The 27199-nt window shown below is 43.3% G+C and overlaps 1 protein-coding gene across 1 annotated transcript in view; it reads left to right on the plus strand.

The window, feature by feature from the left end:
* HDAC9 (histone deacetylase 9) overlaps window positions 1-27199 on the plus strand; it is a 573266-nt gene that overhangs the window by 37632 nt on the left and 508435 nt on the right. The window contains 1 exon segment of the mRNA XM_078150730.1: window positions 24445-24507. Within this exon segment, the coding sequence (XP_078006856.1) occupies window positions 24445-24507 (63 nt within the window).

Here is a 27199-nt window from a genome sequence, read left to right on the forward strand (position 1 = left end):
TCACATATAAAATGAAGGGGTTGGGCAGCTGATGTCTAAGGTCCCTCCAATGCTTGCTACCTGTGTAACCTAAGGTAAATTACTTTACCTACATGGGTCTCAGTTTCCTCAATCTATGAAATCAGAAGGTTGAACTAAGTAAGCTCAACAGTTTCTTTGAGGTATTGCTCTAGGATATCATCATATCTCAATGAGTCAGCCGGTCAACAATCGTTCGTGAAGAAGCAGTTGGTGCGTGCCAAGTGCTAAGTGCCAAGGAACCAAAGATCTGCCTGGTCCAGTTGCTGCTAGATGCACGGATCCTGGCTGTGATGATCCCAAACAGGACCCTTTTCAAGTGAATTGGCAATCCTAGAACAAAATCAATCTTCATTCCACAAATTTTGATGTTGCTGAAGGAAATGATGAATCTGGGATCAGATCATTTTAATCTCAAAAGTATCGTACTCTGGCTATGTAGCCTTGCAACATTCGGCTCACCTCTGACCTTCAGAAACCACCTCTGGAAAGTGAAAGGGTTAAATTGGGAAGCCTCTGAGGGCCCTTCAAGGTCTACATAGATAAGCCTATGAGCTTTCTGTATTTAATTATTTTAAGTATCATCATAGGTTATCAGAAAGGGATTGCAAAGATCTCAGGTGAAAATGGTTGAGGTTTTCTGACAGGCTCATTTGTAAGAAATAGAAGACCAGCCTGGTGACATCTTTGGTGTCCAGAGGCTGACATTTACCATTCACCATGTTTTTGCTTCCCTTGTATCTTCAGTTCTTAGCACAGCGCCTAGCACATTGCACTCAACAAGTAATTGTGGAATGACTGGACTGATTCACTCAACTAATTAGATCAATTTGTTTGTGTAGAAAGCAGAGCTTCTACTAGAGAAAAACTAGGGGAAAGAATGGAATTAAATGAGGGACATGATTTTGTGGGGGCCTGTTCATGAAACAGAGGGGGAAATAGCCAGTTTTAGACAAACATGACCTTTAGCCTGGATCCGGCTGGCCTCTGTCTGCCGTCTCACTAGCCTGAGATTCTGTGGCATTCCTGATCTGTGCAGATAGCAGAAAAAAGCTCACAAATTTCAGTCAAAAATGGCAAAAAGAAAATGGAAATGATGGAAATGTTCCCGTCCAGTTGGTTTTTCAAGGACTCAGTGACTCTTTTGACATGAAGGTATATCTTGAAAAGTCACTAAATGAATTTGCTGACAAGGAGCAAAAATATTTACATTGAAGCATCAGAACTCTTTAACTCAAAGTTTCAGTGGGCATTTTTTAATTTTAACAAGACAAGAGCAGAGAGTGAGAAAATGGACTTTGAATGAACTACTCCCATCTTATACATTTTCAATTTGTTCTTATATTTTCTGTATTTAAAAAATGACAGCAAAGATCCTAGCTCAAATAGTTCCCATCTAGATTTCCATGTTCTCATTTTACATAAAGCTCATCCTGATCCCCCAGCTCCTTACTACTTCCTTCTCTCCCCAAATCACCTGGTATTTTAGTGTGTGTGTGTGTGTGTGTGTGTGTGTGTGTGTGTGTGTGTGTGTGTGTGTGTGGGTAAAGATCAGGATTCAAATTGCCCTCCCTCAGTGAATTTATGTGACCTTGGGCAAATCACTGAGGCTCAAGGCTCAGATTATTTATCTATAAAAGGAGGAAGTGGGACTTCAAAGGTTAATGCCTACGTCCCTCACACCTGAATATTATGAAATACCATGAATACATGTATGAGTTTTCCTTTGTGGTGAAAAAAAAGTGTTATTTGCCCATTGCACATTTGTGTTGATTTTAGTACCAAAAATTCCGTCTTTGGTTAGGGAGACAAACTTTTACAGCATTTAGGAGATGATGGACCCATTTTTCCATCTGCCTATTTATCGGGTGAATTGGCCCTCCTTCACAAATGTGTTTAGCTAGGTTCGCCAGGAAAGAAAATAGGCTTCCATTGTTTGGGACATCAATTTCACTAACTTACTGTCCTGAGATTTTTCCTCACAACCTTTGGAAATGCACTTTCTTTTTTTGGGTATTTTTCCTCCTAGGCAAACAAGAGCCAATCTTAGAATTTCTGGCTTGTTCTATTTTGGGAAATTATCAGCTACAGGCAGCAAACACAGGCAATCTCTTCTGAGTTCTGAGGACTGGAAACCAAGTCAGGTTTTAGCAGAAGCTTCTTCCCCTCCCATATATCTAGTAGGAGGAATCATTTTTATATTTGAGGTATTGGACGTTAATTACAAATTCTTATTATTATAATTAGTGTTATTATTAGTTAATATTAATGATTTTTTTCTTTTAGGAAAAATTGAATCCATTTAATGGTTTATAGGAACATAGGTTGAAAGTAATGCTCTGTTAAAATTAATAAAAAGCCACATTTGTATAACCCTTTAAGGTTGGCAAATTGCTTTACACACACACACACACATATTATATATAAATGTGAATGTCATATCAGTGTCATCTAATGTAATACACACAACAGCTCTGTGAGGGAGCCACTATTATGATTCCTGTTTTGTGGATGAAAAAGCCCAGGCTAAGAAGGATTCAGTGGCTTGCCCAGGGTCACACGGCAAGTAAGTGTGTAAGGGGGGGCTCCCACTCAGGTCTTCCTGACTCCAAGCAGGAAGAGACTCCTACAGTACAAGTCCAATTATAGGTGAGGAAACTCGTTGCTAGAGAAGGTTGACTAACTGCATAGAAAGCTTGAGCTGGAAGGGACCATAGACAATATTTAGCCCAAATCCATCATTAAACAGATGAAGAAGCTGTGTCCCAAGGAAGTGAGGTAATTTGCCCTTCCTTCTATAGACTGTCTGTAATGAAGGGATTTGAACCTGGGTCCTCTGTCTTAGCCTTCGGGAATTCAGGGTCATTTCATACCCTGATAAGGCATGGGAGGAGGACTTTTGTGATCATTGAAAACATTAAAGTATGCTTGTTTCGAATAATAAAGTTTAGTCCAGTCTCCTACAGGGGCTTCTGAATTAGCCTATGGACTTCTAGTGTTCAAAGGGCAATGTAAGTCACTTATTTCACTCACCTGATGGCCTGATTGGGACCCACAGATTCATTTTTACATTTCTCATCATCCAGGTTCCCACCCCTTTGATATTAGTGAAATCATGTCTGATTATTTGAAGATTCATAACAAAAAAGGCCATGTCATGAGAGCTTAGAAAATATGAGCTATTAGGGGCCGGTAATCTTTTTATTTTATCTATGTATCTCCAGTGCCTGGCATAGTACATTGCACTTAGTAGGTGCTTAATAAATGCTTGTTGGATTGGACTGGATCAGAAGCTTTCCTTGGCCTCATTTTCAATTGGCCAATCCTATACATACATATACATATATATATATACACATATGTCTCCATGTCTTTTCTTTCTGACAATAACCTCCTTGGAAAATAGTTCCAGTGGTGGTGTCTGTGAGTGAGAGGACACAATTTAATAACTTTTCTCACATCATTTTCAATGGTTAAACTAATTCATAGCTCCTAAAGAAGGGAATCATCATGCCTGCCTTCTCATATCTCCTCCAGCAGAGAGGTGAAGGTACTAGCCAACATTTAGCATTTTTCCTAGCTTACCATGTGCATGTTTATAGCTTAGGGTTGAAAAATGTGTTTTTAGGAAACATCATTTTAGAGGGGGTTTTTGGAAAAAATGAGATATTATCAAGGGACAATGTCGGGAAGAGTACCCCACTGATGAAACCAATGATTTAGCCAGATATCAGTGTATGACAGGAAGGCTGCCCTCACCAAAGTCAGAATAGGGGGGAAAGAAGAAGCTCCGTAAGATTTGACAGGTCTTACCCAGGGTAAGAAAAAAGAGCAAGAGGGGGCGTAGGTGTTCAGTATTAACAACCTACCATTATATTTAATGAATGGGTACAATTCACACATTTCCAGCAAACACAAAGGACTCAGCACAGGGGCACGGTCTGTCTGCAGGGGATGACTTTGTTTCTTGCCCGTGATCCATAGTAGGAGTGACAGTGTCACCTAATAATATTCTGGCCCAGAACTGTGCCCTTGGAATGAACGTTCTCTGACTTGAAAAGCTAATTAACATCTAGCCTTTCTGTTTAGATTCACGCTCTTCCCAGTCTCTACCTTGGCTTTTTGATCCTTACCACATTTTAATGAAATACTAATATCTAATTGGAGAAAAAGTTGCAGGGCTGGGACCAAAGGGAGACGAGTAGGTACATAGCCCAAGGAGAGAAGCAATCCAAAGAGAGCCCCCATGCCCTCCAAAATAGCGATAGCGGCCCTTTTGGTGAAAGCAATAGTTTGTAAACAAAGCAGATGCCCATGGATTGGAGAATGGCTAAAGAAACTATGGTGCATGAATGGAAGGGAAGACGACTGTGCTGGAAGAAATGATGAATGGGCTGAAGGCAGAGGAGCCTGGATCTGCATGAAACGAGAAGAGCCGGGGAGGCGATATACACCACGACTACAGCAGTGGGAATGGCACGAACAACCCCACAGAGAAAAATCCAAAGAAGTGTTGTGAATCGATAATGAACAAGTTTGGCACCCCAAAAGAAGGAGGAAAATGAACCCCCCTGCCTTCTTCGCAGAGGGAGAAAATCAGGGGCGTGGAACTCTTCTCAATGGCAGGCTTTGGGGATGTGTTGGCTAGTTGTGCTCAGTGCTCGTTCTCTCTCTCTCTCTCTCTCTCTCTCTCTCTCTCTCTCTCTCTCTCTCTCTCTCAAGTATAGATAATATAAGAATAAAATATATCAATAAAAGTGTGATTTGAAAAGCATAGTCATGTCATCGGGAAGCTTCCAAGGTCTTGCAGCCAGGCAGGGTAGCTTGGTGGGGAGCGGGGCTGCTGTCCCTGGTCAGATTGAAGCAAATGCACCCGGGCATTTTCCTGCCATCTGATGCCTCTTCCAAGAAAAGCTCTTCTGGGGTGCGAGGGATTTGTGATTGTCTTGCTGTCTTGCTCCCTGGGCTGCTCTTCTTCTTGCCCCTGCCAATGGGTTTGTGGAGCTCAGCAGGCATGATGATGCTGCCCGGGGGGCAAGGCATTGCCAGACATTGGTGTGCCAGCCCCTGGTGCCCTGCATACCTCTCCTCTGAACTCACAGCATCTATTTTGGTTTCATCTTCTTTTTTAACCTAGTAATTTCTTTCTATTTTGGGCCAGTTGGAGGCACCTGTAAACAGATCCACGTCACTACTGCTGGGGGCAGAGGCCTCTTGCTCACTCATTCCTCTTCTTCCAGAAGGCTCAGGGCATTACTGAGCACTCCCCAAGTTACTGCCATGAACCTTAACAGTTTTGTTGGAAATATTTTGTGGTGGGCTGAACGATGAAAGATTTGTAAAATTTTCCTGAGATCATAGATGTCATGTTGGATGGGACCTTAGAGATCATCTGGGCCAGCCTCCTCATTGTACAGAGGGAGAAACTGAGGCCCAGGGTCACAAAGCTAGCAAATGGAAACTCTGACTCAAAGGCAGAGCCTGTTACTCCTCATTCTGTGCCTTTACATGGGCCCTCTTGGCCTGATTTCTTTGAAGCTCTCACACAGTCACATTCAATTCTATTTAAATCAATTTTATTCATTAGAAGCAGCACGGTTAGTAGATAGAACACCAAACTTAGAGCCAGAAAACCTGAATTTGAATCCTATTCAGTCAGTTGCTAGCTATGTAACCTTGGGTAAGTCACTTAATCTCTCCCAGGCTCAGTTTCCTCATCTGCAAAATGGGGATAACAATAGCACTCGTTCAGTGTGAGGATTGAAGGAGAGTACGTACACTTTGCAAACCTTACCTGCTTTGCCTACATGAGCTCAGTGGGTCTTCAGAACAACTTGGTGAGGCAGATATTTATGTTATGTGTTTTGTCATGTTCTGTCACGGGGTACCATGTCATGTCATATCACGGTGTATATTCCTCAGCAAGCGTTTATGAACACCCATTATGTGCACGGCGCCTGGCTCCTGTCCAGCCCTCAACAGATTCCTATTGATTGATTGAGGTTTGCTGGGCATGCAGACAACAATAAGACATAAGACAGTCCCTGCCTAGAAGGAGCTGACGGTGGACAGTCTCTAAGGGTGTGGTTCATGAGCCTCCCAATCTCCTTGAGCCTTGCTTTAACATTTTCCTTGGCGCGGTCTCTCTCTGCTGGCTCTCTGGGTACAAGACCACTTGGCAAGAGTAGCAGCATTTCCTTGGGCTGCATGGTGCTGAGAAGAGAAGATTGGATTTGGATTCAGAGGCCTTGAGTTCAAATTCCCCTTCTGCCTCCTGTATACCCTTGGGCAAGTGGCCTTGACTCTCTGTCCTCAGTTTCCTTATTTGTCAGATGAGGGGTCAGACTGGATGACTTCTAAGGGACTTTCCAGCTCTAGGTTTACAACTCTGTATAGGGAAGACCATCAGATTTTTAGGTGGAAGGCCTCGTGTCATATCCCAGTTCTGGTGCTCACTGGACATCTGTATGACCCATCTCAGACCCTAGCTTGTGCCCTTGGGCTTAATGAGGAGGTAGAATGGCCTGGACTCTCCTGCCTCAGAATACTATAGTCTTAAAGCAAATGCTGTCATGATAGGCCTTATATTAGTGTAACATAGTATTTTGATCTTCATAAAACAGGCCTAGGATACAAACCCTGCCCTTCTTGGGCTCTGCCATCTACCTTCTGCCTCCTGGAGGAGCGAATTGGGCTGGTTTTCCTGAGTCAGTCCTGGGATCAGAGCAGCTCCCCAGGGTGGGGGTTGGGTGGCTCTGGGATGGGGGGTTCTGCTCATCACCAGTGAGGCCTGTCTCTAGTATCCCATCACAATTCATTATTTCATTTAGTCTTCACATTAACTATTTAAGTTAGGTGATATTGCCTCCATCTTACAGATGAGTAAACTGAGGCTCAGAATGTGCCTGTGGCCACACAGCTGGTATCTGAGGTGGTATTCCAAGTCAGCCTTTCTGACCCTAAGTTCAGCTTTAACTACTACTCCATCCCATATAATGGGGATGTAGTCTAGAGATCAATGAGGATGGACAGCATGGCCAGATCTCTGTGTGGTAAAAGCCACTGCTGTCTCATTGCTTATTGGAAGTCCTGTCCTTCCCATGAAGAGACCTAGGGGAAGGGGCTCATGTTCCAACAGGGCTATTTCTGTCTCTGTCCTACCCCAATGGAGAGACTTGGCAATGTCTTGCTTTTTTTTTTTTTTTGGATGCATGGTATAGAGTCTCTGTGAGAGAAGAAAATAGAGATTAAAAATAACAGCCTTGGTAACTGGTCGGGGGGGGTGGGGGAAGTTGCCTCTCCTCCCTGCCCTGGGCCACCGCTGCTGATTCTGGCAGCCCCCGACTTTCCTTTGAATTCTCTAGAGACATTGTCTCTGTGTCCAGCCCTAAGAAATCCCAAGTTAGCAACTGAAAATAAGGTGGGGTCAAAAGATACCATACTTAAGTATGTGTATATATGTATATTCACACATATACATGCCACATATACACACATATGTAAGTGATTTTTCTTGTGATTTTTGGTTATATCCAGTGCATTAAAGAAGCAATGTGCACTCTAGTGGACAGAGTTCCAAGCCGCTAAGTCAGAAAGACCTGGGTTCAAGTCTAGCTTCTGACATGATATTAGAATGTAAGTTCCTTGAGAGTAGGAATTATTTCATTTTTGTTTTGTGTTTGTATCTTCAGTGCCTAGCATAGTGGAAAAAAAAACAACATAGTAGATGCTTCACAAATTCATGCTGATTTCCAAAGATTATCTGTGTAACACTGGGGAAGTCACTCAATTTCTCAGGGCCCCAGGTGACTCTCAAAGAATGAGTTGCTGAATACACCTCGGGCTTTTCTTTTTTCAACAAGCAGTGGCAGGCATCATACTAAGTGCTGGGCATGTTAATCCTTGCCTTCAAGGAGCTCGTAATCTAACGAGGGAGACAGTATGGAATCACCTATGTATATACAAGACATACCCAGGATAAAGTGGAGGGAATCTCGGAGGGAAGGCCCCAGAATTAAAGGAAACCAGGGAAGGCTTCTTGCTACAGGTCCGATTTGATCGGAGTCTTGAAGGAAACCAGAGAAGTCAGGAGGGAAAGAAAACCAAGCCCTTGTTTAGCTGTTCTTCAGTCATGTCTGACTCTCTGTGACCACATTTGGGGTTTTCTTGGCAAAGATACTGGAGTGATTTGTCATTTCCTTCTCCAGCTTGTTTTATAGGTGAGGAAACTGAGGCAAACAGACTCTTTGTGACCACATTTGGGGCATTCTTGGCAAAAATATTAGAGTGGCTTGCCATTTCCTTTGCTAATTCGTTTTACAGATGAGGAAACTGAAATAGACAAGGTTAAGTGACTTGCCCAGGGTCACACAGCTAGGAAGTGTCTGAGGCTGGACTCGAACTCAGGAAGATGAGTCTTCCTGATTTCAGGCCTAGCACTCTGCACTATGGCGCCACATAGCCGCTTCAGCGCAGGGGGTGGCTGATAGTCAGAGTCTAGTTTGAGAAATAACAAAGAAACCTGGTATCATTAGATCAAAGAATAAAAGGAGAGGAAGAAGGTGTAAGAAGGCTGGGGAGGCAGGAAGGGGCCAGGTGATAAAGGACTTTGAAAGCCAGACAGGCTTCTATGTTGGATTCTGGGGGTTGGTGGGTTAGCTGTTGTTTATGGTTCTCAAAGAGGACCAAAATGGCACCACTATGTTGGGGTTAAGGCACAGCTTGTCCAACTGATCAGACCAGTGCGAGCCTGAAGCCTCATCCAGAGACTGGGCACAAGTAGTCCATATGAACATTTGGAGAGGAGACGGCTTGAAATTTAATAGGGAGCCAGGGGAGTTATTGAACGGGTGTGGAGTGGGGGGACATGGTCAGATCTGAGTTCAAATGAAGATAGCTGACAGATGAGTTGAGGATGGTCTGGAGCTGGAGAGACCTGAGGCCAGGAGGCCAGTTAGAAAGGCACAGTAATGGTCCAGGTGTAAGGCGAGAGGGTGGTAGTGTCAAGGAGAGAAGGAGACATGTGTAGACCTTATGAATTAGAAACATCAGTGCAGGGAATTTCTGCTGATGAAGTCACAGCTTCAGAAAAAAATGGTTATCTTCACTTCCTCAGGGGGAACATGGGGTAGGTATAAGGGATGAGGAAGTGTGTCCTTTTGAAGAAACTTTTTATATTGAAAAAAAAACACCCCAAACTGTATTTGTTTTGGGGCTTTTGTGTGTGTGTGTGTGTGTGTGTGTGTGTGTGTGTGTGTGTTTGGCTCATTGTAAGTACAATAACACACACATATATGTATGTGTATGCTATGTGTACATACATGCACACATATGCGCACATGTGTATACATACATACATGCATGCATGCATGCATAGGCTGAAAATGTCTTGGATAATTTTGAACATATGTTTTTAAGGACCTCTTCTTAAAGTGATAGAAAAGGGGCCATTTTGAGCAGGAAGCACAATCCATCTTTCCCCTCCCCTCCTCCATCTTCTTGAATTTCTCCTCTCCTCTCCTGCCATCCCCTCATGCTCCTGCCTTCAGTACCTGGTCCAACTTTCTGTTTTACAGACAAGGAAACTGAGGGCCAGTGAAATGAAGTGATTTGCTCAACTTAGTTATCAGCAAATCCAAGAGTAGAACCCAGGTTCCTTTTCCCTCTTGACCTCCTCATCTTCCCTCCCCTTCCCCTGCCCCAGCTCCTGGGCTTGTCCCCAGGATCCCCTGACTTGTTAGGAGATAAGACGTGAGACTGCTCATGCCTCAGCACCAATGAATTTTAAGCAGCTGGAGACATTGAAAAATAAATATTTATGAAAGGTATAGGGCTTCTTAGAAGCAACAAACCAGATTATGCTTATCAGCATGCTTTTGTCTCTGCCGTAGTGTTGAGGAATTAGCATTATTTTGTAAGTGAAATGTGGACACCCAAACAAACAAAAAGTAACCCAACAGGCCGAGCAGAGAGCCTCAGGACTCAGCGTTTCTGGTTTTGTTTCTACACTGGTCAGGGGCAATGCCCCTCCCCATCCTTTGCAGGTGTGCTGCTAAACTGCAGCTCCCCCAAGTGAATTAGTTGGTTATGTAAACAAGTCCTCACCTAAGCAGGTGTCCTGTCTACACAGAAGAGACGTCTCCCTGCAGGGACATTGCCTTCAGAAATGAAACTATGTGGCTGTGAGAACCTGCACCTGTGTCTACCACAAACAGCATCTGCTGTAGATCTAATCCACAGGCTCCTATGTTGCCAGCCCGGTGGACTGAGTTTGGCCCATTACTGCCAGGTACCATGTGGGTCTGAAAATGATGAAAGCATTTGTGTGTAATCGATGGACATAAGGTTATCGATTTAAAGATAGAAGAGACTTTGGAGGCCACCTACATCAACCCATTTATTTTACACATGAGGAAACAGAAACAGAAAAGGTTTTAATGACTCACTCAAGGTCGCATAGTTGAGAAGTGTGTGAGATGAGAATTGAACGTGGGTCTTCCTTCAAGCCCCAAACTCTACCTACTGCACCCCCTTATAGCCTTGTGGAAGAGCCCCTTTACAATATGCATCCCTTTGTGGGTGGCGAAAACTGCATTACATGTTCCGAAATACAGCTGTGTGTTAGCAGAGAATACCTCCTGCTCTCATAGAACTAGATGAAAATTCACCCAGTAGTCACAATTTCTAAGATCAGGGTTGTGGCCCGAAATCCTGCTGATTGAGAAGTACCCAAAATTCTTCTGTCACCCTGCAGAATTACAAGAGTCTAAAAATCTGAAAGGACTTCAGAAGGCATGTTGTCCAACCCCTTCCCTCTGCAATAGCTCCTACAAATGGCCACCTAGTCTTTGCTGAAGGACAGCCAGTAAGGGGGATCCCACTTACTCCCAAGGCAGCCCATGCCATTGTGGAGGTAGCTCTTGTGGTTAGGAAGTTTGTCTTCATGTCAGGAATAAATATCCCACTTTAAACTTTAACCCATTGTTACTTGGTCTATGAGTAAAGCAGAAGATAGATAGATAGATAGATAGATAGATAGATAGATAGATAGATAGATAGATAGATAGATAGAGGTATAGCTTCATTCTTCTTTACTCAAAAGGATAGAGTAGACTAACATACACATTTACATACATATATACCTACCGAATATATAATGTGTGTGTGTGTATTTACCTCTTGGTCTATCCATAGATATACAGATATAGCTTTATTCTACTTCACTATTATGTAGTAAATAATATTATATAGTAAATAATAAACTATTATTATTAATACTTCAAATATTTGAGAACAGCTATCATACTCTCTAACTCTTCTCAATGTTTGATATCCCATATAACATATGATCAATCTTGTTTTGTCCTCATATCTTTCTAAAAAGTTTGAAAGAATAAATTGGCGCACGACCACATGCATCACCTTTTACGTCCTAGTAGTCACTCTTCTAAGGGCGGTTCATACGTTGTATTAAACAGGTGAAGTTGCCTAAGGAGCTTTTGCACTTGACCACTGGCTGGACAGAGCAGAACGCAATCAGTGGAGTCTCTACAGTTCCTCTCTGGTCACTACCTCTCTTTGGCTCTTCACGGGGCGTCCTATCTGCATTGTCCTGTGCTGGTCATTTGCCTCAGTGACTCTGTGATGGGTGTCTCAGTTTGTTGATGCGTCCTACTGCCGGTCTTCAACTACCAAGATATTGTCAGGACTAGTTAGCACCCTGTCTGCCATGCTGTAAATGACAACCGTCTCCTTAAAAGTGAAGACTAAAATCCTCCTCCTCCTCATCCTCTTCCTCTTCCTCCATATTGATTTTAAAATTTTGAGTTCCAAATTCTCTCCTCCCTTCTTACCTCTCCCAGTCCTCCCCTGCCCACTAAGAAGGCAAGCAAAATTACATTAATTATACATGTTAAATCATGTAAAACATATTTCCATATTAGCCAAATTGCAAAAAGAAAATAAAGCTAGAAAAATATATTTCAATTTGTATTCAGAGGTCATCAATTCTCTCTCTGGATGTGTGGAAAACATTTTTTTTCACCAGGAGTCCATTCAAATAGTCTTGGATCATAGTACTGATCAGAGGAGCCAAGTCTTTCTCAGTTGAATATCATTACAATATCATGGTTACTATGCACAGTGACCCTCCAATTCTTCTTATTTCACTTTGCTTTAGTATGGTCTTGCCATGTTTTTCTAAAACCATGACCCACTCCACCCCTCCCACATCATTTCTTACAGCACAATAGTACACAATTATACGCCATAACTTTTCAGCCATTCCCCCATTGCTGGGTATCCTTTCAATTTCCAATTCTTTGCTACCACAAAAAGAACTACTATAAATATTTTTGTGCATATAGGTTCTCTTTCTTTTTCACTGATTTCTTTGAAGTACAGGTTTAGTAGTAGTGTTGCTGAGTCAAAAGGTATGTGCAGTTTTATAGCTTTTTGGACATAATTCCAAACCATTCTCCAGAATGGTTGGACCAGTTCACAACTCCACTGGTTTATTAGTGTACCCATTTTCCCTCATCTCCTCCAAATATTTGCCATTTCTGATAAATGTGAAGTGGTATCCCAGAGTTGTTTTAATTTGTATTTCTTTAATTAGTAGTGATTTACAACATTTTTTTCATATGACTATCAGTAGCTTTGATTTCTTCTGAAAATTGTTTGTTCATATCCTTTCACCATTTCTCAATTGGGGAATGGCTCTAATTTTTATGTATTTGACTCAGTTCTCTATATAGTTGAGAAATGAAGCCTTTATCAGAGAAACTTGCTGTAATTTTTTTAAAAATATTACTCCATTGTCTATGATACCTTTTAGAAAACATAGTTTCCCTGATTATCTCTTTTAATTAGGTCTATTTTTGCTTTTGCCTTGTTTGAGATCAAGATTGCTACCCCTGACTTTTTTGCTTCAGCTGAATCATAATAGATTCTGCTCAGGGCCTTTATTTCTACTCTGTCTTTCTTTTTTTTTTCCCCAAGTGTATCTCTTGTAAACAACATATTGTTGGATTCTGGTTTCTAATCCATTTTGTTATCAACTTTCCATTTCATGGATGAGCTCATCTCATTCACATTCACAGTTATGATAACTAACTGTATATTGTCCTCCATCCTATTTTCTTCCATTTATCCTTCTCTTTCTCTTTTTATTGTGTCCTTCTTCAAAAGGCTGTTTTGCTACTAACAACTGCCTTCCTCAATCGAACCTCCCTTTTATCATCCCCCAATCTCTTATTCCTTTCTCCATCTATTTTCCCATTGGGTAAAGTAGATTTCTATAGCCAGCAGTTTGTACACACACACACACACACACACACACACACACACACACCCTCTCTTTAAAACAATTCTGATGTGAGTCAGGTTCAAGCATTTCCCACCCTCTCCTTTTTCTCTCCTCAACTCTACCTATTGACTTCCTATAAGCCCCAACCAAAACCCCATCTTTTACTGGCAGCCTTCCCCAATGCTTTTGAATTCTGGTGTTTCCTCTGTTAATTATTTCCTATTTATCCCCTGTACAGCTTCCTTTGACATATGTTTGTTTGCGTGTTGTCCCCATTAGATTATAAGCTCTTTGAGGGCAGGGATGTCTTTTGCCTCTTACAGTATCCCCATAATTTAGCACAGTTCCTGGAACATAGTAGGTGTTTAATTAATGTTTATGGATTGACTAAATGACAGCAGAATTACTGGCACTAAGGATCCTGCTGAAGTCATTTTTGACTCCAGAGATAAGAATCAAAGCCCCAAGGTGCTTACATTCTGTTATTGGAGACAATATGCACATAATAACAGGATTCCACCATGACTGGGCCATTCTAAGCATTCAGTATAGCTTCTGGTGAGCTAGGAATGCCTCTCCCACCTCTTTCAAGGCAGCTGGGCTCATTCATCTACACATATTGACATTGAAAAGTTAATAATTCAGTGACAAGCACTAGGTTACTAACTATTAAAGGAGAAAGGTCTGTATGTGAAAACGACGATGTGTTAGGCTCCAAAAGATTCTTTTCCTTCAGCAAGAGCAAGGGGTGATTCCCTCTAGGCATGGCCAAAATGAAAACGCTCAGGGCCTCACTTCATTACAAAGAATGGCTTGTCATTGCTTCAGGTGAAGTAACTAATGTTAGCCTATTGATTTTTAAATAGACCATCTCTGACAGATAAAAGGAAAACATTAGCTCAGGGAAAATGCTGTGTCTCTAGAAGGTATATCCAGTGTTGCCATTAAAAAGCAAAGTAATTGGAAGAAGCCTCCCTGAACTCAGGGAGATGACTGGAATTGGGTCTTCTTCGTTCACACAAATTTGGCTGTTAGTGCCCATCTGGTACGAGCTTTTAAGGTTTTGTTCCATCAAGGCAGAACAGCAAAGAGGTCTCCTAGATCACACCACAGGGGCAAGTCAGCACAGGGTGAACGCAGGGTTGCTCTACTCGGTAAGATTCAGTAAGCAGAGACTGAGCACCTACTACGTGCAAGGTCTGGTGAGCTGTGGTGTTGTCCTTGAGGAAATGATTCTATGGATTGAACAAACACTGATTATGCCCAGAAGCTGTGACTTCTCAAGTAGCCTTGCTTTGGGGAAAGAGGAGGAGTGTCTTTAGGAGTTTTCAGACAAGCAAGAAGCATGCAGCTGAAATTAGACCGGGGGGGGGGGGGGGGGGGGGGGGGGGGGGAGTGAGGCCATTCATTTCCATTCCTCTTTCATACAATCTCCATTCTGCTTGCCTCTTGCTAGGGCCCTGGATCAGGAATTGTGAAACTTTTGTGTGCCCTGGACCCAGCTGGCAATCTGGTGAAGTCTATGGACCCATTCTCAGGGTCATCTTTTTTTTTTTAATATATATATTTTTAATTTTCAACATATCTTTTTAAAACTTTGGGTTACAAATTTTCTCCCTTACTCCCTCCCCACCCACCCTCATTGAAAAGGCAAGCATCTTGCTACATGCAAAACAGTTCCATAGCAGTCCTGCTGTGAAAAACTAAGTATATTTCCCTTCATCCTATCCTACCCCCCATTTATTCTGTTCTCTCTTTCGACCCTGTCCCTCCTCAGAAGCGTTTGCTTTTGATTATCCCCTCCCCCACTCTGCCCTCCCCTCTATCAACCCCCTGCTCTCTTGTCCCCTTCCCCCTTTATTTTCCTGTAGGGTAAGATAGATTTCCATACCCCATTGAGTATGTTATTCCCTCCTCGAGTCAAATCCTACGAGAATAAGATTCACTCACTCCCTCTCACCTTACCCCATTTCCTGTCCATTGTAAAAGGCTTTTCTTGTCTGTTTCATGTGAGATAATTTACCCCATTCTACTTCTCCCTTTCTCTTTCTCCTAGTATAATCCTCTCTCACCCCTTAATTTTATTTTCTGCTTATCACCCCTTCATCTTCAACTCACTCTGTACCCTCTATCTATCTATGTATAGTTACATATAATTTTTCCCCTCCCACTACCCTAATACTGACAAAGGACTCATGAGTTACAAATATCATCTTTCCCTGCAGGAATGTAAACAGTCCAAGCTTAATAAGTCTCTTATGATTTCTCTTTCCTGTTTACCTCTTCCTTGTTTCACTTGAGTCTTGTATTTGAAAGTTAGATTTTCTATTCAGATCTGGTCTTTTCCTCAGGAATGCTTGAAAGTTCCCTACTTCATCGAGTGACCATTTTTTCCCCTGAAGGATTATACTCAGTTTTGCTGGGTAGGGGATTCTTGGTTGTTGTCCTATATCCTTTGCCCTCTGGAATGTCATACTCCATGCTCTCCCGACTCAGGGTCATCTTTTTAAAAGCATAAAGGATTACAAATCATAACAAATAGCAATTATAAGTACAATGAAATTGAAGTTGTAACAATTACAATGATAACAGTTATAATGAAATAGGGTTATCAAAATATGTACGTTTTTAAAATTCACAGACTCTGGGTTAAGAATTCCTGTTTTAGACAGACAATTCAAGAAGCATCTATTAATCATTTGCTGTAGGCCTGGGGAAACAAAGGCAAAAAATCCCTGTCTTCAAGGAGCTTATATTCTATTGGAAGGAATATGATACGTACATACAAAATCTATCAAGAAGAAAGCATTAGGAAATGCTCACTGTATGCCAGGCATAAAATACATGCAAAGTAATTTCCGGGGGGAGGAGCATTTGGAAGCTCTTACAACTGGGTAAGGAGTTTGGAATGACTTGCCAAAAGAAGCATTCAAGTGTTCTTACTGATGCAGGGACAGCCGACATCTTGAGCTGACACCAGCAGCTTATCTTCCCTGGCAGGCTTCCTGAAATAGATTGAAATTAGTACCTCTGACAGGGGATACTTGGATTGGAAGAGTCAGAGGGGCAAGGTTGAGAGAGGAGCCAACAAGATCTGGGTTCAAGTTAGGCTTCTGGTGAAAACTGACTGACTGGTAGCAAGTTGTTAAGAGGCAGGAAATGAACCTGGGGCTTTTTGATTCCAAGACCAGCTCTTTAGATCTCTGACTCTGTCTCTGTCTGTCTCTGTCTCCAAACTATTACACAACAGCAACCCTTGATCTCAAGACACTACCTGATAGCCTAACTGAGAATTGTAGAAGACAAGGACTTAAGATACTGACATTTTTGTGACCCTGGTTATGTCTATGCCAAATGCCTTTACCAAGATTGGCCCTCATGTTGGTTGGTTGGGTGGCTGAATTTAAATAAATAAAAGTGGTGAGCCAAGTCTCAAGGGGACCTGATGTTCCCAGACCTCATTTCCCTCCCCACCTCCCAAGTTTCTCTTTGATTTGGGAAATACATAAATAGGAGACCCCTCTTTAAAGTTCTAGTGCCTTCTCTTTGTCAATTTTCAACTATCTATCCTGTATGTAACTTGTGTTTGTATAGATTTATTTGCATGTTGTCTTCCCCATTCCATTATAAGCTCCTTGAGGGCAAGGTCTGTCTTTTACTTTTGTGTATCCCCAGGGCTTAGCACAGTGCCTGCATGTGGGAGGTTTATTGACTGATTGATTGACAAAATCTGCTGGCATCGTGTTAAGTCATTCAGGATGGCAGTTGGGATACCTCACGTTTTAATTTTGACACTGATCAGAAGGGCAGAGTCTTGGGGGTCCTGTGGAGGAGCTGGGATCTGAGCCAGCCTAGACGCTGGCAGGTGGGGGGCAAGGTGAAGAGCACTGGGAGAAGGAAATGGCTCCTCTGGCGTAAACGGCCCCTGTCCTAGAGCGGGAGAAGGCTGAATCTCCCTGGGAAGCTTGGAAGGCAGGCTCTCGGAAGGGTCACATGTTTGCCTGTACAAATTCCAAACAAAGAAGACTCTGCGGTCTGGAGAGCTGCTGCTGCTGCTGTTGTTTTCCTCTCTTTTCACATTCAAAATGCAGGATGGTCAGCATGTGGCCAGAGAAGGGGCATTTATAGAAGAACTGGGTCAGATTAGGAAAGAAACCTCTGGGGAAAAGTGACAAGCAGCCACCTAGCCTTTACTTGAAGAGGACCACTGAGGGGGAGCCCACCCCCTCCTAATGTAGTCTGCCCTGTTCTTCAGTGACTCTAATTGTTAAGAAATTTTCTCTTACTTTGAGCCAAAGCCAGGTCTCTGAACTTTCTACCCATCACTCCTAGTTCTAAGGTAAAGACAAAGTCTTTTTTCTCTCCCACAAGACAGACTTAAAAGGAGCAATCCTGCCGACTCTTTTCCTGTCTACTTTGGGTCCTTTTCCCCCCAGCTTCCAGATATTCAGAGCTGGAAGGGAACAGTGTCATTGAATAGTGAAAGGCATTGACTGAACCCCCTTCTCACTAATGAATCCAAAAAGTATGTCATTTTCTAGGTGTTCCTCTGTGTAAGAAGGGCCCTTATTCTCTGCAGGCAGGGCCAGAGGGGCAAATCAAGTGAGAGGCTCGCATGTCATCAATAATGCAGTGTCCATATCATCAGTAATTCGGTGTCAGGCAGCCGCGTCTGATAAGCTGGAATTCTCCGGAGGATGCTTTCACAGCCACGTAGCCGAAGATAGCCTTTCGTCTTGGAGCTGGCCTGAACACTGTCTTGACAGCCCAAAGTTTATGAAACCTAAAAGGACTCAGCCAGTGCCTTGGGCCTGGTCTTCCATGATGGAATGGGAAACAGAAGCTCTGAAAAGATACCACTTAGAAAAGAAAATCAATACATAAATAGCTTGGTGTTTGTTACTTAGGGGGAAGTGGATTATATTTCAATTTTCTCAGCTTAGGTGTTTTTTTTTCTTTAAATTCTTTCAGTTCAACTCAATAAACTGTTATTAAACCTTTTCTGTGGGCAAGGTACAGTGCTAGGTCCTGGGAACAGAAAGACAGACACGAAAAGAGAGATAGCTCCTTACCTCAAAAGGCTTACATTTTATTGGGGAAGGGGACATAAGCCATACATAGACCAGTCAGCACTAAGTAATAGGTGAAGGGAGACCATTAACAACTAAGGGGGATAAGGAAAGGCTTGGTGTTGGAGGTGGCACCTGAGGTCTGCTTGGAAGAAAACTAGGTGAGAATAGGCAGTGAATTCTAGGCATGGAGGACAGCCCATGCAAAGGCCTGTAGGCAGGAGATGGCCAATCACTTATGCTAATTTTGCTCTGGCAGAAAGCTGTAGAGGAGAGTAATATGATAGAAAACGGGGACCCAGAGGTTCGAGGGCTTCATATCCCAAGTGGAGGGCTTTCTCTTTTGTACAAGAGGCCGGAGTGTGGTAGGGGGTAGCAGGATCAGATCTGTGTTTTAGGAATATTAATATGAAAGTGTGTAGAACAGAAGAATACCAATTAGGAAGCTATTGAAATGAACCAGAGAAGAGGGCCCAAAGCAGGCTAGGAGTTGTGCCGGTGGAGAGAAGGATCTGGATGCCAGGGCAGTGTCAGAGGTAGAATTGACCAGGCTCTGCCATTGGCTTCCGTCAGGGTTAATGAAGAAGGATCAAAATCAATCAATCAATCAGCTGACGGTACTGATAGAGCTATACACCCTGCTAAGGTGTAAGACGGCATTAAGGATACAGAGAAACAAAAACAGTCACTGCCCTCCATAAGCTTACATTGAATGGGTGAGACAATGCATACTCACCTCTGCATAAAAATTGCTACAAAGTAACCTTAGAGGGAAAAGTACTAGCAGTTGGAGTCTTTGACTGGGATGCACACATACTCACCTTTATGATCCTGGGCAAGTCATCTGTAAAAGAGCCTCTGAGGCTTCTTTTAGCTGTAAATAAGGACCAAATGAGGGGGAGGGGAAAGGCACCTACTATGTGCCAGGCACTATGCTAAGAGCTTTACAGATATTCTCTCATTTGATAATAATAAATGAGATAATAAAGGTAAAGCACTTTGTAAACCTTTAAGGGCTACACAAATGCCAGCTACTAGGAACTTTTTAAGGCGTATGGGTATTGGGTACCATTGAGAAGAGACAGAAAATCAGAGAGGGCTTGGAGCAGAAGGCAGCATCAGAGGAAAGTGGCCAGGGGACTCCCAGCATGGAGAGTCCTCTTGTTCTGGTTCTTAGGTTGTTGTCACGTGGAAGCCTCGTCAGTGTTTTTGGATGCCCCCCCCCCAACCAGTCCATGGCAGCCTTATCAACCCTTCTCTCCTACGTTTGGTCTCCAATGTTCCCTGCATTGCTTATAAGGATGGATTGTTTTGGTTTTTTAAAAAATTGTACTTTAATAATACACCCCACTGGCTAATTTGAAAAATGTCAATAGAACAAAGACACGTGATCCATTTATGTTTTTTAACCATCTAATTACAAGCTTTGAAAAAGACTGCCTCAAGAAAAAGCTGCCAAATTTCTCTGATCTCCAGGTCATTTATTTTCAGCGTAGTAAATATTTGGGGAGATCTTTTCTGTGAAGTGAATGTGGCAGACATGTTCATTCACTGCCTTCCTTATACCAGATCTGAAAACTATTTCTTTATAAACCTAAAGTCTCAGGACCTGAGTTCAAATTTTGATTCCACCATCTGTTTGACCTTGAGTAAATAACATTAGTCCTCTGGGCTTCGGTATCTTCCTGTACAAGATGAGGCTGGGCTGGGAGAGAGCTCTGACTGTAATCATGTTGGAAGCATATTTAATGATGAAGCCTGTGCTCAGTGACAGCTGGTTCTGGGTGTGCTCAGAGTGGTTACATACTATCAGTGAATCAATGGGCACATAGAGAAGCTTACCCAAAATATATACAAAGTAGATGTGAAGATATTTCTGAAGACAGGGCACAAACAAGCAGGGGGTTCAAATAGGCTTGCCGTAGGGGCTCTAGAGCTGAGCTTTGAGGGCGTCTAGGGAAGCTGAGTCAGAAGTGAGGAGGGCAGGCTTTGCAGGAACAGTGATGTACTATCCTGTATAAGGAATGGAGCATTGACGAGCCAGAGCAGGTAGAGAGGAAGGTGCATCTTTGCCAGAAAAGGTAGGCTAGAACCAGACTGGGCCAGGCTTTACAGACAAACAAAGGAGGTGAGATGATCCCGGAAGCACTGGAGTTTCTTGAGGACTCTGATGAACTGAGTTACTTGAGAGTAGGGACTGTTTGTTTTAGTCTTTGGGTGCCCAGCCACACCACCAGCATAGAGTAGATACTTAATAAATGCTTACTTATTGAATGACTGATTGGAGATACTCTGTGTGTGTGTGTGTGTGTGTACATTTGAATATATCATATATATATATATATATATATGATACATTATGAGCAGGGAAGTGCATTTTAATGTCAAGTAAAAATTACTTACTTTTTTATAATCTTTTTTTAAATATCAGCTGTTCCCATTCTCCCAGAAATTAATGGGGATCATCAAAGATTGACTTTGTTGTCTTCATAGTAATTTGGATATTCTGGGATATACTGGGATTGTCCACTTGCATTTTCAATTAAATGAAGAACATCTAAACTTTGTCACCAGTAGTTTTATGATAACCATGGAAACAAAGTCAGGTTATGTGATTTATTAGCAAGGCATGCAACTGCAGAAGAAATAGGGTCCTGGGCCTCTTCAGCAGGTACAAAGACTGTGAAGAGAGATTTAAAAAGCTTTTAACAATCAAGTAGAGTTACTATTTTTAGCAGTTATTATTTTAAGATTTAGGGACTTTCTAGAGTTTGGGGACTCTGGTCACATTCAACTGCATCCCGAAAAACATTTAATGGTACAATAAAAAATGATTTTCCCAAAGTCATGCAGCGTACAGGAAGACTAAACTCAGGAAAATGAGACAACTCCAGCAGCTATACAAAATGGCAGTATGATATGGAGTTGATTTGGTTTTCTCAGTTTGCTATAATGAAATGTTTGTGGTGGGGATCTTGTCAGAATCTTGAGTTTTCTTTCACTGTCTTCTTCTATGACCCTTTTAGGATCCCCAAAGCTATTCTGAAATCAAATAAAAAATGTGACCTTTTTCATCATTAACATTATGTACAGTTTGGATTACTTTCATATGGAATATTAGTGGTATTATAGACAGTTCTTGCTTTATACGAGTGGACCATTCTGCAGACCTCTATGTAAAGTGATTTTTACATAATGCAAATTTGCCCACCAAATGGAGAAGGGAGAGAGGGAGGAAGGCAGGAAGAGGGCTGTGCGTCTGTAGATGGAAGAGGTGGCACATGGTTCAAGGACACGTGGGGGCCAGAGACAGAGAAGTGAGAACAGGAGGAACACTCCGGCTAGGGCCAGCCACGGGAGGCAGAGCTGGAAGGGGGAAGGTGGGAGAGGGAGGGGGGGTGTAGACATGGACACAGATAGGAGAGGTTGGAGGACAGGTAGTACCCTGCTGGTGGTGGTTTTATTCCCCCCGATAACTCATATACACAACACAGTGACCAATAGTCCTGCCAATCAATTAAGAGACATTTATTAAATGCTTAAGCAAAACCAAATTTGTAGCTACAAAGATGTGTTGTCAAATGTGAATAACAGGTATTTATAGATGATCTTTGGAATATATTTTGTTTGTTAATAGGATTGCAGAGAATGCTTATTCTTATTGATCCAAATATGTTTTTATATAACCAAACTGGAACCTATTACTTAGTATCCTTGCATGAATGAACAAATATATGAATGAATGAAAAATTGCTTAATACTATTTGCCAAGCACTGTGCATGGTGCTAGGGGATACAGAGAAAAAAGAAACGAGATCATTCCTCCCTTCAAGGAGCTTATATTCTAATGGGGAAGACACACAGGGGAGTGGTAGCCAGGGAAGGGTGTCTTGGTCAAGGATGTCCCAGGGCCGCTGCCACGGGGCAAGCAAGTGACAAATCCTTTCCAGAATCCATGATTATAGCAAGAAAGATTGTCACCTTCCAGTGGATCTGTGGTGTCCCAGATGTGGGCATTCTCTCCAGTAAAGATGATCAGAACTCTTGTCCTCACTGTGCTTATCTTCAGGATTCCCATGCTCTTCTGCCTCGAACAAGGATGGTTTAGTACATAGAATGTTAGACTTGGACTCAGAAGATGTGATTAGGGCTGGTCACTTAACCTTTGTAAGCCTTGGTTTCTTCGTCTGTAAAATGAGGATAATAATAGTACTTGCTTCACAGAATTGTTAAGAGAATAAAAGAAGACAACATTTAAAGTGCTTTGGAGCCTGAAAATAAATACAAAAAATGTCAGCTATTATTACTACAGAGAGGCACTCTGAGCTGGGAAGGCAGTTTCCTTGCACTCTGTTCACATTCAGAGCAGCCCATTGAAGCATCCTGCACATCCATAACTTAGTCTTCCCTATTTCCCTATGACTGGCCCATCTATCAGGCATTTCCAGATTTTTTTCCTTTTCTTAGGTAGCTGAAGTCTCCTGAGAGATGAATGTGCTACACAGGTCTACAATGCTCATCCATATTTCTGTATTTTGAAATCGGAAGAATCAGAGCCAGTAAAGCTGAGAGGCTGTGTAATTGAAAAGGGATGCTAAGACAGCAGAAGGATTTGAGAAATGGCCAACTGATATGCCTGATAAACACTTGGGCTGGGGTGGGGATGTGGTGGTGGGGGGTGAGGACAGAGGAAGGCTCTTCCTTCCAGAAACCACCTCGCCGAGATAAATCTCCTGTCAGTTCTGAAACTAGAAAGGCAGCAAAGCTTCCAGGGCTGCAGCCAACTGCAGTGCAGCCAGAGAAAGAGGCAACAAAAATAGCACTCCAGGATTCTGTGCGTGGGTGAGGCAGAAACCACACGCTGGAGCAAAAGCTTCCAGTATCATTTTAGAACCAATGCGGAGCTCTTCGCTTTCGGCTTGCTCACTGTCTGTTAAAACAGAACCCGCACTGCAAAAATAAAATGCATGGCCGGTGGGCCCTGTCCCATCTGGGGCTGACTGTGCCTGTTCGGTGCCTTTGCAAGCTGCATGAATGCATGCGTGCACACCCAGCCGGTGAGCTGCCGAGGCAGCCAGGCAGGCCGGCCGGCGAGAGGAAGGGGTTAATTCCTTTTGAGGCTGTGCAATAGAGAATTCTGGTTGGCGAGATAGAGCTGGGGACAGCTGTGTTTGCGGTGGTATTTTTAAATGCATTAATTCAGGCTCCAATCACTCAGCCATGCTTGACCTATTTTTGGCTCAGGCCGGCCATTGTTCTATTTCTGTTGCCTGTGGGCCAGGCTGTTGTTGATTCATATGCAAATGGATGATCACTCGCCTTAGCCAACTTTAGACCAGAGACAGAGAAAGGGGAAGACACACACACACACACACACACACACACACACACACACACACACACACGCACACACGCACTCTCGCACACAAACACACAAACACAGGGAGGAGGAGGAGGAGGAGGAAGGCACCAGGACCGAAACCACTTGTCGGGAGGGACCGAGGGTAATTTCAGCTAGATCTCTATGATCTTAGAGCCTCTGGTGAAGCCGGGGTCCATTGGTTTCCTTGTCTTGTTAACATCAGTCTTCCTTCATTAATATCATTTGGAGTGGGGAGGGGAGGGAGGACGACAAACAGACAGACAGGCAGACAACCCTGGAGCAGCGCTGCTCTTCTTCACCTGCTCGGGTTTCCTGGATAGGCTAGAGCCAGGGAGGGCTCTCTCTGCTCAATTTCCTCTCTCTCTTTATCTGTTTAGCTCCTGGGTCGTTTTCCTTCAGCAGCAGGTTGCCAAGGCGTTTAAAGCATTTAGATGGGGCACAGGGAAGGGGTGGGGGGCAGTGCACGTCTTCATGGATTGGGGGGTGAGGTACCGAGTTTCTTTTCTGCTGTCCTGCCCACCCCACTGGGAGCCAGAGGGGCGCTTCCCTTAGCTAGCCCGTGTTCCCTGGGCGAGCGGATGCATCTTCCCTAGCTGAAGGGGAGGGAGGGCATTCTGATGGGGATATGCTGCAGGCAATTTACGAGGCGGAATCCTGTTTTTCTTCAGATGGGGTGGCTGGTCGGGAGCAGCTGTTGGCTCAACAGAGAATGCACAGCTTGATCAACTCAGGTAAGAGACCTCCACATCTCGGGACCCACGCCTCCATCCCGTCTCTTCCTTGGCCAACAGAGGCTTCAGGGAGTGGGGGGCGAGGGGTGGGGAAAGGGGCCGGCCGGCTGGCCAAATGCAGCCCAGGCAAAGAGCCGCTCCTTGTGTACCTTGCTGTTGTCTGGCTGTCCTCTCAGTAAGTGGATGTGACCGAGTAGCACCCCTCCGGAGCCAGTCCTTCCATAACTTGGGGAAGGTATACTCCGGGGCTGGCCAGGGGGACTTCGGCAGCTGCTTCTTCTGCCCCACTCCCCGTTCTCTGCCGCCCCTGTGACCGACAAGTGTAGGAGTGTTGGACCTTGGCTGGACTAGAAAAAAGGCGAGCCTGGCTGCTTTCGAGTTTATACAAAGCGGGATTGTTTGGTTGGTTTTTGTCGTCGATGTTGTTGTAAACCCGGCAGGATACAACACGGGGCACCTGTTTAGATAACACCTTACCTGGGTCGGGCAATCGGCTGGATTTCCTGGGTGAAAACAGGGGAAAAGCCATTCATTTATAGACCAACCCATCTAGATGGGTTTGCTGCTGGTATGGTGGGTAGGGTCTCCTTGGCCTCCCTCCCTGGTGTGCTTTTTGGTCTTGAGCTCTGAAGTTAAACTAGATGCTGTGAGGATGAGGAGAACCTGATTTTCGTTGCTTTGGGGTCCTTTAGGGGAGCCAGGCAGCTGGGATCATTTACCAGAAATCCAGGGAAAAGGAATGGAAACAGGTGCATCATTTCCAGTTCTTCTGGGCATAGCTCCGTGTGGGAAAAAAATAGCTTTGTTTCTTAGTTTTCTCAGAATGCATGAATGTACACAGAAGGGGATGCAGAAATGGGATTGGTCTCTCTAGACCATTTTGAGCAGTGTGCCTTGGGTAAAAGAGCTTGTCTTGCCAGGCAATAACAGCCTCCCCTAGATGAAGTGTATTGGGGTCCATTCTACCTGAGGACTCTTCATGCTGATTTCCTTGAGAAAAGAAATAGGCTTGGAGGTCTGCCAGTTTAACCTATAATTGGCATGAAACCTTTCCAGCGACATGTCAGGTGGTCATCATGAAGCTCTGGGGGACACCTTAGGTAGTCCACTGAGTCTATCTATGAAACGTGGCTGGTTTGGCATCATTAAGTGGGAAAGGAATATTCTGACTATTCCACAGGTTGGCATCCTCTGGGTTTGCTTGATGAAGCAGCTGTCGCTCCATTGACGGCACACACAGCTTTATCTTCTGAGATTATTTGTAAGTCAGATTGTGCCTACCCAATATTTTTTAATGATTTATTATATGCTTGAGATTCAACACCAATGCAGCTAATTAAACTTGCTTTGCATGATTTCTGTTTAAATGAATTCATTTGACATGGTATTGGATGTTCTAGGATTTGCAGTAGGACAAGAAAACAAGAATGTTAGGGGGATTAACATGGGAAATAAAGAAATAAATCTGTTAATTATATGCAGAGGACCTCTAGTATATCCCAGAGTTCTCATAGAACTTGGAATAGATAACATCCTTTTTTGTACAATTTGAAATGCTTAAATTTAAACCAGGTTGTCATCCTGACTATTGCCTGCTACCCTCCCTTTAAAAAATTGACAACCCCATCTTTCCTCTCCCCTCCCCAAAGGCTCCCCAAGACATCATTTTCTTTCCAGAACTGATGAGAGGAAGAAATGTTGGGGAGTGAGTTGACTGGACCCAGTGGGGTATTTTGAGTAGTATCATAAATTAAACAATGGTTTAATCTACACTACACACAGTCATAGAGTACCGTTTGGTTATTAGTAGCTTCTGTACCGTAGTTTCCTTATCGGTGTCTTCTCCCAGCTGTGGGCTTCATGCCACAAATGGAATGTTTCTTCCATATGTAGGAAATGCAGTTGGGCTCCCAAATCCAATGTGTTCCAGCCAGCCAGCCAGGATGGGCGAGGCCCCAGGCGGTGGTACAAGTGTTGGGATACTTCCCTCCCCCTCCCCCATTGCTGCCAGCCTTTTCTTTTCTGTGCTCCCGTGTTCTCTTGGTCCTTTCTAAGCTAAGGTTGTCCCTCATGCTGATGTTCTGGATGGTTTTGGTCCCAAGCACAGATGATCTCTAGGAAAGAGGAGTGGGTTTGAGAACATGTTCAATTTTTCCTGTGAAATGGAAACATCCTAATCTGGCTCCCTCATTTCACACATAAGGAAACTGAGTCTCAGAGAATAAAGTGGCTTGGCCACCATCTCATAGCACTAAGGTCCTTAGCTCACAAAGATGTTTGATATAAATAGGAACTTCTTCAATTTACTGTAGTTTATTTGGAACATAAAAGATCACAGCTGCCTTCTCCTTTCCAGATTTTTCATGTAGCTTATGCTTCTACCTAACAGAGGCAATATAGCATAGTGGGTAGAGCTCTGGATTTGGAATCAAGAAATTCTGGGTTCAAATCCTGATTCAGACACCTATTAACTTTGTGACCTGGGGCAAGTCACTTGACCTAAGCCTGTTTCTGATTCTGTAAAATGGGGATAATAATAGTATCTAAATCACAGAGTTGTTGTGAAAATCAAATGGATAATATGAATGAATGAAAAAAAAATTGCTAAGCACTTTCCATGTGCACAGCACTGCTCTAAAACAGTCCAAGCACCCAAAGAGCTCATATTCAAACAGGGAAAGCCAACAGTTAT

Source organism: Phascolarctos cinereus, unplaced genomic scaffold (genome assembly GCF_003287225.1).
Source record: "Phascolarctos cinereus isolate Bilbo 61053 unplaced genomic scaffold, phaCin_HiC Scaffold_1;HRSCAF=81, whole genome shotgun sequence".
Lineage (NCBI taxonomy): Eukaryota > Metazoa > Chordata > Mammalia > Diprotodontia > Phascolarctidae > Phascolarctos > Phascolarctos cinereus.